At 51.6% G+C, this 12,711-nt stretch overlaps 1 protein-coding gene across 1 annotated transcript in view; it reads left to right on the top strand.

The window, feature by feature from the left end:
• Positions 1–2,297: 2,297 nt before the first annotated feature.
• The window catches only part of LOC116958144 (uncharacterized), a 37,569-nt gene continuing 27,155 nt past the window's right edge, over positions 2,298–12,711 (top strand). Inside the window, exons 1-3 of the mRNA XM_076055835.1 lie at positions 2,298–2,601; positions 3,977–4,066; positions 6,420–6,497. Of these exons, the coding sequence (XP_075911950.1) occupies positions 4,003–4,066; positions 6,420–6,497 (142 nt within the window). The 5' untranslated portion in view covers positions 2,298–2,601; positions 3,977–4,002. The remainder of the gene's footprint in view (positions 2,602–3,976; positions 4,067–6,419; positions 6,498–12,711) is intronic.

Genomic DNA, 12,711 nt, shown 5'->3' with positions numbered 1-12,711 from the left:
ACACCTCGTCCTGGCCCCCAGCGGTGTTGGCCTGAACCCCCGCTGGGGCACGGGCGAGGTTGGAGGTGTGGGTGTAGTAACAGGCTAGCGGGGGAGAGGCTAGCGGAATCCTGAGTGTGAGTGTGTTAGGCTAGCGGAGAATAGGCGAGCAGGAGATTCAGTGAGAGGTTAGTGGAGTGAGAAGCTAGCGGAGTGAGAAGCTAGCAGAGTATACAGTAAGAGGCTAGCGGAGAACAGGCTAGCGGAGCCAGAGAGAACGTCCGTGAAAGGATAGCGGAGTGCGGAGTAGCAGGCTAGCGGAGCCAGAGAGAGAGAGAGAACGTCCGTGAAAGGCTAGCGGAGTGCGGGGTAGCAGGCTAGCGGAGCAAGAGAGAGAGAACGTCCGTGAAAGGATAGCGGAGTGTGGAGTAGCAGGCTAGCGGAGCCAGAGAGAGAGAGAAGAGTGGTGGAACGTGAGGAGCATCCGTGTGGGATGCTTCGAATAAAGTGACACAGGAGAAAAATAAGAAGTTGTCTGCGTGAATAAACACCACGACATGTGCACCGTGATTTGCTTCTGAAAAAGAAGCTAATAGCTGAGTGGACCCTACCTGGTAAAATAAACGAATAAAAAGTTTAGTTTTATTTGTATATTTTTCAATTGATTGGTTTACCTTTCCTCTACTTTGCACTCCGATCTTCAGTTTGTTGTAACGTTCTGACCCAGTGCCGCTACTGGACATCTGTGCACAAAAGAGCTTCATAGCTCATTGGATTCTTCCGGTCTAAGATAAACATTCTGAAGCTTTTCGATTTAAAGCTTTCGTGACTGCAAGGATTCATCTTCTTTGGTTCTTTCGGTAAAGTCACGTAGAATGAGAATAAAATAATAAATTGATAAAATAAAATAACACAATAAAATTCTCACGACGTTTCGGCCACAACACAAGCGGCCTTCATCAGGTGAAGGGACGAGACTGTCTGGAGGACAGATGAAGGCCGCTTGTGTTGTGGCCGAAACGTCGTGAGAATTTTATTGTTATTTTATTTGATCAATTTATTATTTTATTCTCATTCTACGTGACTTTACCGAAAGAACCAAAGAAGATTCTGAAGCTTCTCGTGATGAGTTTAACTTTTTACTAAACTACTTAAACTATGTTTAGATTACCAGGTAAGACCCCACTGAGCTTCTGTGTAGCTCGTTATCATAAGCGACCTGGCCATCACAAATGATAGCAGCTCAGCCAGGTGGCTGATATCGTCATCATCATCAAGTAGATGTAGTGTTGTTTACCAACACGGAGGCACACACTCTGGACTGGGAGGCAACACTTTTATTTAACAACTTCCCTAGCGGGTAACACTGAGGTGATGTGGCTAACGATGTGAGTAGCGAGTTAACTCGAGACGAAGACCCGGTAGACGACGAGACGCGGGACCCAGGCTTGATTCCACAGACGAGCCAAGAACACTCTCGGGACTGCTCCTTGATGCTCCTGGGCGTGGCTTCGCTCCGCCTTCGGCCACGCCCCCTTCAAGACCTTTCCCGAAGGATCCCGACCGAGCATCACGTGCCCCACTCAGGCTACCACTTCCTCACTTGCCCTCTCTCTCAGGCCATCACCAGGACTATGCCACGTGGGGCTGGCTGACATGCCGTACTTACTCTGGTGCTAGAGAGAGGCTCCAGACGCACAGTTGCACTCCTGTAACAGTAGCTGGCGCCAACACCCTAGTTACACCATTTACGTCACTACATAGACATTCATAGCAGGAGACAAATACTCTAAACGTGTGGTGTTGTAGATTCTGAATGTGTAGGGGAGAAAAATCCACACGACCACGGGGGGAGTAAACACACAAACTACAAATATACAGCAGCAGTTCGTCAGGGTCGGGATTGAAGCCACGACCTCCTGTACACCAGGCGAGGTGGTTGACATCTCTTGACTTAAAGCTTCCGTGACTGCAAGAATTTATATTATTTGGGTCTTTCCGTAAAGTCACGTAGATAGGTTCAAAGAATATAACAAAAACTACGATGTTTTGATCGCAACGCAAGGGATCGAAACGTCTGAAGACGACCGCTTGTGCTGCGATCGAAACTTTGTTTCGATCTACGTGACTTTACCGAAAGACCCATACAACATAGTTAACATCTGTGACGTTGTTTGTGCTGTACCCCACCCACCCCTTGGACTAGGGAACTCCTGAGTCATCTCTCTTCCTTCTGTGAGCCACAGCCGCCGCTCTCTGAACAACCTCAGCTGGCTTCGTCGTCTAACACGGAGAGGGAGAGGAGGTGGGGGGTGGTGAAGCATCCATTGGGCTGTCAGTGTGACGGGGCAGGTAGCACCACCCACTGTGCATTGACACTCACGCACAGGTGACAGCCACACTCACACACACACGCAAAGATGACAGCCACACACACTCACAGGTGACAGCCACTCACCACACACAGAGGTGACAGCCCCACACACTCACACACACGAACACACGCAGAGGTGACAGGCACACACACACTCACACACACTCACATTCACACGCGGTGCCACTGAACGCGTGCATCGAATCATTATCGTTCACCCCACGGAGCTGTGACTTGGGCTAACAACGGTGAGGATTAAACTATGTGCGAGTGTGTTAGTGTGTGTATAAGTGTGTGAGTGTGTGTAAGTGTGTAAGTGTGTGTAAGTGTGTGTGAGTGTGTGTGAGTGTGTGAGTGTGTGTGTAAGTGTGTGTGAGTGTGTGAGTGTGTGTGAGTGTGTGTGTGAGTGTGTGTGTAAGTGTGTGAGTGTGTGTGTGAGTGTGTGTGTAAGTGTATGAGTGTGTGTGTGAGTGTGTGTGAGTGTGTGTGTGTAAGTGTGTGAGTGTGTGTGAGTGTGTGTGTGAGTGTGTGTGAGTGTGTGAGTGTGTGTGTAAATGTGTGAGTGTGTGTGAGTGTGTGTGAGTGTGTGAGTGTGTGTCTGAATGTGTTGAAGAGTGAATCCACAACATTTACAGTTTGAGTGGATTCACTCTTCAACACACCGGTGGGCTAAAGTAGTGAACTATTTGTCTTTTGGCAACGTGACACTTTTTTGCTGATTGGCCGTGTCGGATGGTGGAGGGTTACGACACATTTATAAATAACGCGATCTAACCCAAAAACCTTGATTAAGTGCACCTAGCCTGGCACAGGCGCCGTTGTGACGTCACCGTCACTTAGTGGCGAATGGCGGGTATTGGTATGGATGTTGGACTTCTTTCTCACCGTACGTAGCCAACCGTGGCTAATCGCAGTTGCAGGTGAAGGACAACAATCTTAGCACAACAACAACAACAGCACTCACGTCTAAACAAATTAGTGCTCAATCGAGATGATTTAAAAGTTGGCTTCTCAATATCGCATGGAAGAGCGTTCCAGACGGCTGCAGAAGTGCATCTGAAAGCGTGCGAGGCGGTGTGTGTTTGTAAGTCGACTCATCCTCAAATGTCTTAAACATCGCCACTGGGGAGACAAAGGCGGCCGGGCATGGTGTTGCCCACCCACTCCCTCGTGTGCCACAGTGCAGGCCGGAGTAGGCTCTACAGGCCAACAGCGCTTGCCCCTGCAGTCTATTAGTAGAAGTTAGACTGGGATCGTTATTTTGGTATTTCACGCGCATACCTCTAAGGTGAGTGGGAAACACCGCCAGGTACGTGAGAGGCATTCGTGCAATGCTGCCGTGGCCTTCAGCAGTTGAGGGACCGGTTGGACTGCTCTCTGTGGTTACCGATCTAACCGGGAGATTTAATCCCAATTTCATTGACTCACTCCCAGATTCAGACTCCATTCAAAGTCATTGTCCCTTGTGATTGAGGTTATTTATTTAACCACCAGCTGAGAGAGCTCCCGTTGAGATTCACTGTCTCGTGTTGATGAGTCTTGCTGCAAGGTGAAGTGGGGAGATGTGACCCTGCCAAACGATGAATTAATTTGTAAATTGTTTGTAACTTGTTCATTTTACAGATTTCCTGTCCTCCATTCGTAAAGGAATGGCCGCGATTTCTACTCTTGGAACAACAAAAGCAACAACAATAGTAATACTATTATTAATTGGTAAGTAGCATCACCACCACCATGTTTAGCCTGTAATAGGCTGCTGGGGCAAGCGCTGAGCGAGGCTGTGGGTGGAGGGACTGGAGCAGGGGGCACGTCGGGGGCACGTCGGGGGCACGTGGGGGGCACGTGAGGGACACGTGGGGGGCACGTGGGGGGCACGTGGGGGGCACGTGGGGGGTCGCGCGATGGTACAAAATACCCAGGCAGGTGCTTAGTTTTGGTGGGGCTGATGGTAAGGCCCCACCTCTTAGTGGCACGCTCCAGGTACAGCAGCAGCGCCTCCAACTCCTTCTCTGAGTGAGCAGCCAATTACCAGATCATCGGCATACATAACGTGGTTGACCAACAGGGAGCTATCCCTTGATGCACCCGGGCTTCGATCAACCTCCCATTGTATCTGTACCAGATGGAAATTCCTACGGTACAGCCATCAAAGGCTTCACGAACTACGTGGTCGAAATAGATGTTAAGTAATGTGGGAGCCAGAGGACATCCCTGTCGCACCCCAAAGTGAACAGGGAATGGCACCGACTCCCGGCTACGTAGTTTACCCGGACCCGCTCACCATCATGAAGGTCCTTAATGAGCGTGAGCAGAGGGTCAGGGACTCCGAAAGCACGAAGAACAACCCAGAGCCCAGGCCTACTTATGACATCATAGGCCTTGACCAGGTCAATAAAGCAGAGATGTAGGTCTTGTTGGAATTCCCTACACCTCTGCTGTAGCAAACGGACAGAAAATATGGCATCTGTGCAGGACCGCCCTTTCCTGAAACCACATTGGGGCTCCGCACGCCTCTCCTCAACGTGCCTGGCAAGGTGATGCTGAATAATCCTTGCCAGGACCTTTCCCGGCACACTGAGGAGTGAGATGCCCCTGTAGTTGTTACAGTCTGTGCAGTCCTCCTTCTTAAAGAGGGGGACCACCAGGGCATCCTTCTAATCCTGCGGAACCCGTCCAGTGGTCCAGACCGTTGTTATGATGTCATATAGGGCAGTCTGTGCACAAACGCCACCCTCCCTCAGCATTTCGCTTGGGAGATCATCTCTGCCCGGTGCCTTTCCTGGTCTCAGACTCCGGATCGCCTTCAGTACTTCCTCAACAGATGGCACCTCAGCCAGCCACTCACAGGGGGTGACTTCTTCTTCCAATATATGAGGCACCGCAGCCTCAGCAGGGTCATCCCCACTTTGTGCCACGTTGTTTGGTTCACACCCGAGACTGGGCCCAGTCTCCACTGGCGTGGAGACTGGGCTAAGAAAAGCCGTCTCGGGTGTGGACCAATCAAATTCAAGGACAGTGCATGTTATCAGAGTTGTCTTTTTTGTTTGCATTTTGACTACTTTGTGTTGTGGTTATTGCAAACAAGATCCCTTGTATAAAGGTGTCAGTTTTTGTGCCAGATAAAAGGGTAAAAACCTATTACTATATCTTGTTACTGGCAAAGGAGGTCTCATAATGTAGTACAGCACTCATTGGTTGTTGTGTGTTGGAGAGTAAGCCCACTACAACATTTACAATTCGAGTACCGTGACTATCGCCGGTAATTACAACAAGGAGGAGCATCAGGTGACTCTGCGGTTTTCATTCCACATACCCCGCATACCCCGCATTCCCCGCCCACCTCACACACCGCCAACATCGGTGGCAAAATGTAACCAGGAACTCGTCCGGTCTGTGAAGATTAGCAGGGCTGTTGAGTCTGGGGAGGTCTGCACCGATCACGCTTGACAGGTTGTCACGGGGCATCTGCGGGGCTCTGTGAAGCCAGCAACAAGCTCGTTTGTTGTCGTTCCCCGCACCTCCGCTTAGCACGGTTGTCTACGTACAGTGCGAAAGAAGTTCAACACATACATACTCAGCACGCTTGGCTACGTACGGTGCGAAGCAAGTTCAACATACGTACATAGATACAGCAAAGAGCAGGGCAATGCAAGGCATTGCTGTGCGCCGGCTATGATGCTTGCCACAAATGGTAGCTCAACGAAGTGGCTGATCGTCGTCATCATCATCACGTGGAAATGTCTAGCAGCCAAATACTCTAAAGGCGTGATGTTGATTCTAAATGTGGAGGGAAAAACCGGAGAACCCACAGTCAAATGCACGAGACCACGGGGAAAACACGCAAACGCCAAATATACAACAGGCGTTAGGGTTGGGATCGAAACCACGACCTCCTGTATACCAGGCGAGGTAGTTAACATCTCCTCGCCACCGTGACACCCCTAATGCGACTGTCATCAGTGTAACGTTCTTACCCCGTGGCCCTACTGGATCATCTGTGAAACAGAGCTTCATAGCCTATCGGATTCCTCCATTATAAGTAAAATAAATTCTGATTTATCCGCAGGAACGGTGTTCGCTGACAGCGCGGGGGTTGGGGATGGCTCGGAGTCCGGAGTGCAGCGCCAAGGAAGAACACCACGTGGTGAGTTCAATAGCAGGTCGTGGTCAACTCGAATTCATCACCACCACCACCATCGCCATCATGACCATAACCACCATCATCACCATCATCGTCACCACCATCATGATCATCATCATCACCACCATCGTCACCACCAACAACATCACCACCACCACCATCGCCATCATGAGCATAACCACCACCATCACCACCATCATCGTCACCACCATCATGATCATCATCATCATCACCACCACCATCACCATCATCACCACCATCATCATGACCATCATTATCATCGTCACCATCACCACCATTGTAATCATCACCACTTTCATGACCACCATCATCATTATCACCGCCATCATCAACACCAACATCATCATGATCATCACCATCGTCATCATCACCGTCATCATCATCACCACCATCGTCATTACCACCACCACCGTCATCATCACCACCATCATCACCACCATTATCATCACTTGTTAACTATTAACTGGGCAGTGACAAGAGCTATAGAGCGCCTGGGAACGAATGATTAATACATAACAATCTAAAGAAAGCTAATTTAGTGATCTAACACAAATAATGCTCAAGCAAGAATCGTAGTAGCATTAAATAACCGTTTCATTTTTAATGAAAGTAATCCATTATTTAACTACAAAACGTAACATCTGACGAATGTAACCGGCCCACCCTATCCCTCCCCTCCCGTGATTGTTACGAGGGGGCAAACCGGTCAATAAGTAAAAACAACAACAACAATAGTAGATGATGAGTTCGGAGGGGATGAGTGGATAGTCTGCGATGTGTTCTGCTCTCCTTCTGAGATGACTCCACCACCAAGGCACAACCAGAGGGTTGTGTGACTGCAACTCTTTACTTCAAAGTGTTCTTCTGAGGAGCATTCGTGCATCTGTGATTATGACCAGATGCACGCCAAAAAAACCCAATTCACACCACCTCATTGCTCAACCCCTGTCCTGACGGGATTGAGTGCAAGTGTAGAGGTGTTGTGGGAAGGAAACACACAGTGTGGGAAGGTAACACACAGCCACACCTTGGTGGCTACAACCACGTCCGCTATAGTCCCGCCCTCAGTGGTGTATGGGTATAAAGGGCGGGGAGCCAGAGAGCTCGGGGCAGTGTGTTGGGGCCAAGAATGAAGAACCAGTGAAGAAGGAAGGCCGGCTAGATAGACCCTGGGACTCCCCTGACCGCTGTCCTTTTGAGGGCCGGCAGGGTAAGCCAGTGGTGCGGCCCCAGAGCCTCAGAGCCGGAGCCCTTTTAAGAGTCGGTCTGGTTGGTGGGGTGCCGTGATCTGTGCCATGACCAGGACCAGATCAGATAGCCTCCTCTAGCGCCTGTAGCGGAGGAACTGGGAGCACAGGAATTAGACTATAAAGCCTAGGGGGCGTCCCAGCGTGAATATGGGTGAAGGGGCCATTACACCCTTCCAGTGTAACCCGTGTTAAGTTGAATAAACAGTGCTGCCTCTACTCCACCGTCTCCGTGTCCCGTGAACCCACTACAACTGGTGTCAGAAGTGGTCTTTATAATGCACACAAGACGGACAAACCGCTCGCAAGAACCTGGGGAGGAAGACGACTCTGCTGGGGCTGCTGGGACAGCGCCAGCAGACTTGGCCGACGATCCCGAAATGCCACAGGCGTCCCAACAGCCGCCGCAGCTGGAGGAGTGGCCGCCGTTAGGCGACGGGTTACGGGCGGCTCACTCCCATCTTGCCGAGCTGCTGTACGCAGCGGCATCCACGCTGGAAGAAATTAACCGCGCGGGGCTGGGGGTGCCGATGCGGCATGGCGAAGAACGCCGGTCAACGGCCGTTCCCGCCAGCACACAGCCGCCAGAATTTGGATTCGCCGCCATGGCGGTGTCTACTACGGAGATTGGAGGGCCACAGCACCACGTGGACAGCGGGGGCCAATCACCGGCCGTAACGTCATCACCGATGGACGTTCGCCGCCAGGACCAATCGGCAGGTGCAACGTCATCAACTGTGCGACCGCCAATGGGGACCCCCATCCCCTCCAGCGATGACAAAAACGGCGGGAACGACGCGCAGCGGCTGTTGTAAACGGAGCCATCGTTCCAACAGCGCTTGCCGGTGTTGAAATAATTTGTGTCCGACGGGGGCGACTGGCGGGCCTTTGAACGTCGCTTCCTCGCTCATCAAGAGATGTCCGGGTGGACGGACAACGAGGCGCTGCGTGCCTTGCCGGCCACGTTGGACGATGACGCTCTCGCCACCCTCATCTCGGCCCCCAAGTCGGCGCGTGCTACACTGCAGTCGGCGCTCCGAGTCCTCGCCACTGTCTGCGGGCCGCCATCGGACTGTCGCCAACTGTTCCACGAGCGGCGCAGGGGCCAGAAAGAGTCGCCGCTTGCGTATCGCACGGCTCTCCTGGCCCTTGCAAAAGCGGCTTTCCCGCGCATGGACTGCGAGGGGGTGGATGCGATGAGGGGGGTGACGGGGGTTGATTTGTTCGGGCTGCACCAGGGGCTCCTTATGCATTGGGATGGGAAGGCCTGCCGCCACAGGCTGGTGGTGCCTTCTGCTCTGCAGGGTAAGGCCGTGTGAGCTGCTCATGAGCGACTTTTGCACCTAGGGACCCACAAGACCCTTGCCATGCTCCAGCTGGATTTCTTCTGGCCGGGCATGGCAAGGGATGTGGATGACCTCTTGGGTGCGTGTACTCAGTGCGCCCAACGGAAGCCACCAGCGAGGGGCGCCTGTCCGCCGATACAATCTATTACGGTCTCTCGAGTTAATGAACTCGTCGCAACTCGATATATTGGGGCCCTTCCCTGCGACCCGTAGGGGTAACAAGTTCCTGCTGGTTGGCGTGGAATACTTTACTCGATGGCCTATGGCATGGCCCCTCGCCAACCAGTCAGCAGCAGCCATCGCCGAGGCCTTTGTCCAGGGCTATGTCCTCGACAAAGGTGCTCCCGAACGGCTGCTGACTGACCAAGGAAATAACTTCTCTGGCGTCCTTCTGCACGAGGTGTGTGTGCTCCTCGGTACTAAAAAAATCCGTACTTCCCCCTATCACCCGCAAATGGATGGAATGGAGGAATGCCTTCATAGCACCCTCACGTCCATGTTGTGTCACCACGTGTGTGACTCCCAGACCGATTGGGACCTTCAGATCCCCGGGGGTTTTGGCTGCCTACAGAATGGCTCCTCACGCGGCGATCGGATTCTCGCCGCTCTTTCTGATGTACGGTCGCGATGTTGATCCACCTATTGAGACACAGCTACGGGTCTCCAAACCAAACGAAAAATCGAAATTGGCCGACCATATCAAATTTAATATCCTAAGCTTGACCGAGGCGCGAGAGGCAGCCGCCCAAATCTCTAACTCTCGACAGAAGGCTAACAAGAGGTTGCAATCGCGCCAGTCACGCACACATGCGTGGAGACCGGGTGACAGAACCTGGCTGCACTGTCCTCAAGTACAGTTGGCAACCTCGGCAAAATTGTTGCGGCCATGGAGGGGTCCTGTGGAAATTGTGCAGGTCATGCGGCCACAGTGTATTCGTATTCAGTGGGGGAAACGTCGCTGGTATGTACACCCCTCGCGCCTGAAGCCGTTTGTGGCACCGCGCGTCCCTCCACCACATTGCACAGGCCGAGCATGTGATGTGTCCGCTGACTCCCGGACGGCGACTTCGCCGCCTGCCCCTGATATGCCACTGACTGTTCCATCTTCAGGTGCCTCGAATGACGGCCTCCCAGCCGCCTGCGCCACCCGGCGGGGACGGGGATTGTCCTCCCGGGATGTCGGAGGGTTGCACACCCGAACGGACAGCGCCCACCGCTGGCCCGACCGGTCCCCCCCCCTACGATGGCCCCGCAAAGCGGACTCGCGCCAAAAACGCGCCGGTTTTTGTAATGCTGCCTTCTGGTTGCACTTGTTCTGTTCACAGTTCTATTCACCTGTTACGTCTCCTTTTGCTGCGCTGACGGGTGGCTCGGGTTGAATGCGGGGGGGGGGGGGGAATGTATATGCTGTATATAGTGTATCTTTGTATACGTGGGTTGGATTATTTATTGGGGCGTTTGGTTGTTATGAGGCATGCACGGTTGGGGTTTTGTTGCGTTGTTATTGTTCAATATTGTTGCAGCCGGGGCGGCTGCAGGCTGTACAGGAGGGGGTGATTTAGGGGTGTTGTGGGAAGGAAACACACAGTGTGGGAAGGTAACACACAGCCACACCTTGGTGGCTACAACCACGTCCGCTATAGCCCCGCCCTCAATGGTGTATGGGTATAAAGGGCGGGGAGCCAGAGAGCTCGGGACAGTGTGTTGGGGCCAAGAATGAAGAACCAGTGAAAAGGAAGGCTGGCTAGATAGACCCTGGGACTCCCCTGACCGCTGTCCTTTTGAGGGCCGGCAGGGCAAGCCGGTGGTGCGGCCCCAGAGCCTCAGAGCCGGAGCCCTTGTAAGGGTCGGTGTGGTTGGTGGGGTGCCGTGATCTGTGCTTGACCAGGGCCAGATCAGATAGCCTCCTCTAGCGCCTGTAGCTGGAGGAACTGGGAGCACAGGAGTTAGGCTGATAGCCTAGGGGGTGTCCCAGCGTGTGTACGGGTGAAGGGGCCGTTACCCCTTCCAGTGTAACCCGTGTTAAGTTGAATAAACAGTGCTGCCTCTACTCCACCGTCTCCGTGTCCTGTGAACCCACTACAACATACTAGAACCACACCCACATCACCGTATCTATTACATTATTAAAATCGTCTCTAAATATCAAACTATTAACTGTGAATACATGTACTGTCATTAAATTAATTCCTATCAGTTGTTAAACAGTTATATTTATTTATATTTTAACGGAGTTGTAAATCTGTGATACTTGTACAGTGTCCACCCGAATCTGAATAGGTGCCCTGTACCCTGAATTGATTACTCTATTGGTAGGCGTGGCCTACTATGCACTCACGTGACTCTATGGGTCCAATCCATGGTCATTATTACTTTCATTCACAATTACACTTGTGGTTCATTACATTAAGCCCATACCGGCTACACTAACAATCTCTCTCATTAAGTCACTATTGTAACGAACTACAACTTAATAACTTTTTTTTGTGTGGAATATTTGCTGGTTGAATTGCAGGATGTTTCTGTTGTGCGTCGCCGCTTTGGGATGTTCTGTGTTCATATTTTGTTTGTTGCGGTTGCACCTGACTTAAGAGCCGCATGGCTCACAGGGCTATACCGAATAAATGAAACTTGAAACTCGTTTGGCCCAACAATGAATGCCAGATTCACGAGTGCATTGCTCTCCAAGGCGGTCACCACAGTGAGTGCACAAAATCCCCTCCACATCAACGTTGGTGCAGCGCCTCGATTCTCGCTCCGAGAATGACGAAAAAATCGTCCGGACTGCCATGCAACATGAACTCTCTGTAGCAGAATAAATGGGAACGTACTGCCCTCTACTGCCTGAGTCGTGACATAGCCAACACGGTGGCGTGTAGCCTAGCACAGTAATGTCGTCAAGGCTCGAATATTGCAACTCACTACTTTACGAGATGTCTGGAAAAAATATATTTGCAAACTGCAGCGTTTATAAAACACGCGTCGTGACGGGTTCTGCAAGATGGGGGCGTGTCTGTCGAGTGCTCGGCGAGCTGCATTGCCGAACTCGTTCATTCTAAAGGTCGCACTTATCACACCCAAAGTTCTTGCCACAAATGAACCGCAGTACCACCTTGCTGAGATCGTCAAGGAGCATGAACCATGGTCACGTGATCTCTGGTTATCATCATCACTGCGGCTTTTGGCTCACCCTCGGTCACTGCATCGCTTGCTTTCAGATGTGTTTCTGCGACCGTCTGGAACGCTCTGCCTTCCGATATAAGGAAGCTACTCAGCTGTGCACTTTTACATCATCTGAATTGACAAACTAATTTCTTTATAACTGCGTTCTTGTGTTTAGTTTGTTGTCGTTTCCTCGCACCTCCGATTAGCACAGTTGGCTAGGTATTGTAATAAAGAAGTTCAACACACATACACATATACATGGACCAGAGGTCACTCTGTGGGATGTCAGAGGTAGTTGTGTGATATCTACTTCTGTGGTCCATGCTCTTCACACGAAAGGTTGCGCTGCACTTTGAGGGATCCAATGGATTCTAGATCTCACGACATGTTACCACTATAAGGGTCACAAATATCTGGGTTCAACTCCTGGCTATAATT

Source organism: Petromyzon marinus, chromosome 73 (genome assembly GCF_048934315.1).
Source record: "Petromyzon marinus isolate PM22_M1 ecotype Great Lakes invasive population chromosome 73, UKy_Petmar_22M1.pri1.0, whole genome shotgun sequence".
NCBI classification, from domain to species: Eukaryota; Metazoa; Chordata; class Hyperoartia; order Petromyzontiformes; family Petromyzontidae; genus Petromyzon; species Petromyzon marinus.
Note: the sequence above shows the minus strand (reverse complement) of the source record. Positions and strands in the feature narration are given on the sequence as shown.